Here is a 4,263-nt window from a genome sequence, read left to right on the forward strand (position 1 = left end):
TATGCCGGAAGGATTAGGGTTAAGCCATTGTTGCAACTCACACATTTCGCCATTATAAGGGGAGGTAATTGCTGGACCACATAACTGGAAGTCACTGGAATAATAGCTTCCCCAGGGTAAGATCATTTCTTTAATGATTGAGACCATATAAGATCATGTGTACTTGTGATCAAAAATAGTATCGAAATTTCTTTCTCTTATTGCAGGTCATACGTGTGATGTCAGTGCAGGCACATGCCATCTTCAAAATTCTGTCATGTCTTGGTTAACAAAAACACCTGCAAAGATGCCCTCAGAAAATGTTGGGATTGTGATGTGTCCAGATGGTCAGTCTCAATGTCCAAATGGGAACACCTGTTGTAAACTGCCCAGTGGTCAATATGGCTGCTGTCCAGTGCCAGATGCTGTCTGTTGTAAAGATGGGGTTCATTGCTGTCCAAATGGTAAGTAGGTTACTGTGACATAGATTTCCAAGGTTTCAATCGTAGAAATAGAAAAAAACTGTTATATTAATTGTTCATTTAAGCTGACTATGACAGGTAGATTAACATATGGAGTGCATGTATTTTTTTTTTAATTACATGGTAGGGATTTTATTAGCTAAGGTAAAGATCACCCGGACTGGGTTCCAATACTTAGACTGATCTAACTTGATGGATCCATCTCATAGGGTCTTCTTGTAATTGTTTTCAGTTTGAACGACTTAGATCTCTGTCACGCCTACTAAAGCTGTTAAATGATCATTAATTACCCATAGCAGCTTCAGTAGGCATGACAAACATCCATGCTGCTTAGGTTGATTGAAATTTAGAGAGAATCCGCTTGGAGATAGATCTATCCCCAGTTAGTTTGATTGGGTCGGGGAATGGTCCCTTAGATATTAAGGACAAAAAATAACTGAACACTTTGTGAAAGACAATACGACCACATTGAGTTTCATCCAATGCTAATTATGTTTTGCTTTGTTGATTTGTATATTTTCTTTCTGATTGTGACTATTTCAGGCTTTACTTGTCAGACAACTACTGGGGTATGTGTTCAGGAGACTAAAGCCATTTCAGTGATACCAGATAAAGCTGTCCTTGTGGATACCAATGTTGGGATTGTGATATGTCCAGATGGTCAGTCTCAATGTCCAGATGGGAACACCTGCTGTAAACTGCCCAGTGGTCAATATGGCTGCTGTCCAGTGCCACATGCTCTCTGTTGTAAAGATGGGGTTCATTGCTGCATTGATGGTCTACACTTTCTGGAGGGCTACGAATGTGATGTCTCAAAAGGGTCATGTAAGAAATCAGGTCAAGGTCAGGCAGAGTTCATGCAGAAGCTGAGCCAAAGAGCAGCAAAGGGAGGACACATTTTACTTTGATGTCTTTAATGAAATGATATTTCTATTTCCAGGCTCTCAGTGAATCGAATAATATGCATTATTGACAAAACATTCATGTAAAGGCAGAGCCATTCTGCATTATAGCGTTCACTACTAGTATTTCATAATGGTTGCTTTTAGTATTGTACAGAATTTTCAGTAAATTTTCCCATTTACTTATTTATTTATTTATTTATTTATTTTGTAGATTGAGCCAGGAATTTCAAACTGTGTTTCACCTGTAGCACTCTGTAGAAACAAGAGCTAACTCTGGTCACACATACCATATCTGGTTGCAGAGGAATCTGTATATTTATAATTGTTTATTTTACTTTTTATGATAAGAAAAAACAGGTGTGTTACAGACAGCTCATACACTCAATATTGACACAGATTGATTGTGGATAGAAGTCATTATAGCTTCAACTATTTTGTTAAAAAATATGGTTAACCAGGATAAACAGCTGCGATTAATAGTCAACTTGCTTCTACAAACATAAAATAGGAACAAGTGCAAAAGCAGAGCTATGCAGTTGCTTTGTGATAGTAAATGACTGAGTATACGTTTGGTTTGAACATTGTATTGTAATACTTAAACATTGGATCCTGCGTGTTACAACTGAAAAGACTTCATAAATATTCAAGTAACTTGAAAAAATTGAAGTGTGATAAGTGAACCATATGCTTTGTGTGGCGTCACTTTTGCTTGTTAAGCTAATTCTAAGTTCAGAGTTGACGCTAACTTTTCTAATAAAGAGATCTTGCTTGTACATGTAACATATGAAGAGCGAATGCGTTCCTACTTGGCAAATAAACCACATTCCAACAAGACATTGAGGAGTCATTATATGTCCCTGTTTTGCATGATATTTGTTCATACTTTCTTCATAATTAAAATTTGCAACTGAGAAACTGAGCATTTTCGATTTCAAAAGACCTTCAGTAGATGTTCATATCTATAGAGCCCATATTAAAATAGACGGCAAAACTGGCAAATATACGGGCGCTTTTTAAAAAAACCTTGTAAATCAAAACACAAAAAATTCTGTTTATCCTCTGTGGTGTTAAACCGGTGTTTTGTACGGTCCGTTCTGCGTGAACCATCCGTCCTGGCCGATTGTACACGCAGCAGACGCATGTATAAACCGTTCCGTTAATGATCCGTTGTTACTCACTTTTACTGTTATACTCGGCTAGTGCATTGATGTGGCTTGTTCGTTTCCCGCCGTATTTACTATAATGGGGATATTTCTAGGTAAATTTTATGTGTTAATACAGAATCTTTAATTGATAATTTTGATAGAGAATGAACCCCTGACCCCCCCCCCCCTCGATTTCTGATCCCCTCGTGAAATTAGAATTTTGACTAGCTGAACCATAGTTCTAAACCGTACCAAATGGCACCGTTCGCTCTTTAAAAATACCAAGAATTTTCGAGGCCCGCACCCCACGGCAAGAGGGGGAGAGAGCGTAGGCTTCGCATCCGCGGACCCCCCCCCCCCCCCCCTTCAAATAATCCTGGATCCGGTGGAGTTGGATCTATCTACGTAGAACTATCCTTTCATGGGGAATGAGCCCTAAAAGAGAAATTAAGTGCTAAATGGCAGGTCGACTTCCTGGCTTAAAAAAAGTTGCGCACATACCGTGTACGTTAGTAAAAAAACTTGTGACATTAAAGAAAAGTACTCTAAAAAATTTTGGGACTTCTCGGGAACATCTACTTAAGACAAGCTTAGCTAAGAGCGGTCCTCATTTATTGAATTTTGAAGGACAGCGCCACTTGCATCAAAAATACTACTAAAAGCCACTGCGTACCCTTTTTGTAAGGTGATAGAGAGAAGATGACCTATGCTTCGTGTCTCGTGTATCGAATAAAATTTTGCTAGAAGTTACATTCATATACGCTACTGAATGATTACCCACAACTATCCGTGCGTAAATGACAGTGAGAAATATATTGCTATGTTAACCACAAAGGACATACAGGCAATGAGCAGGTTTTATCACTTAGGACAGTTGTGCCGAGGAGTGAGTCGTGATGGGAGGAGAAGATAACCCATTCCACCAGCTGGTCTCTATCCCAGGTCCTGTGCATGACAGTGAGGGATGGGACGCCGAGGGCAAGCAAGGAGTAAAATCAGCGAGAGTTCCCTGAGCCATGCAGTCGAATAGACGGTCGATGCTGGTCGAATGTAAAACAGGAAACGGAAGTAGGCTTATCCGTGCAGCTGCTCATGCACCTAGCATTTGTTTCTTTAAGTTAATCTTACATTTACTTACAGAGTATGAAATGGATGTGTTTTACTGTGGAGTTCATAAGGTTCACCAGTGCTACCATCCTTGTTATTTGTGGTGTCCTCTAAAATAAAAGGAATATTACAAGTGGTTCGTTAGGGCCCGTCGGCTACCATATCTATGACTTACAATACTGACTGATTGTGATACTTTACGAGTCGTTGAGATTTCATGTAGGCCCTATGCCTGTGTAACACGAATGTAAATCCGCTAGGAACCGTAGTCCCATTACTTTGTACAGGTGTCATTCGTCCCATATACTAACCCCAATATCCCCATTGACCCTCACCTGTACTAATCGTATGAGAGCCCGGGCTTCCATTCCTAGGACTCCCATTCCTATATCACACCTGGCGCACCACAAAGGATGCGTCTCGATAGTCTATCTGAAGGTTCCATGAGGTCCATTGGTCCGATTACTCGTAACAATTTTCATCAATTTTTAAATAAAAGGGCTCGTTGGTCCAAAGGTTTTGTAGTGAACAACGTGGACCAATGAATTTCAGACCGTTGAACTTTGGTCTATTGGCATGTCCCCGTCCAAACTCTCCCCTCTTGACCCTCAGCTAATGACTTGGCTCCTTCACGCTAATGCTACA

General features: G+C 40.0%; 1 protein-coding gene across 2 annotated transcripts in view; it reads left to right on the forward strand.

Annotated features, from left to right (window-relative positions):
- LOC106168313 (uncharacterized) overlaps positions 1-2,206 on the forward strand; it is a 39,695-nt gene extending 37,489 nt beyond the window's left edge. For both annotated transcript variants that reach the window (XM_087012786.1, XM_087012788.1), the window contains 2 exons: positions 207-443; positions 1,005-2,206. In XM_087012786.1, the coding sequence (XP_086868912.1) occupies positions 207-443; positions 1,005-1,369 (602 nt within the window). In that variant the 3' untranslated portion in view covers positions 1,370-2,206. The remainder of the gene's footprint in view (positions 1-206; positions 444-1,004) is intronic.
- Positions 2,207-4,263: the final 2,057 nt, after the last annotated feature.

The sequence above is a fragment of the Lingula anatina genome, chromosome 5, assembly GCF_051362555.1.
Source record: "Lingula anatina isolate TDL-2025a chromosome 5, LinAna3.0, whole genome shotgun sequence".
NCBI classification, from domain to species: Eukaryota; Metazoa; Brachiopoda; class Lingulata; order Lingulida; family Lingulidae; genus Lingula; species Lingula anatina.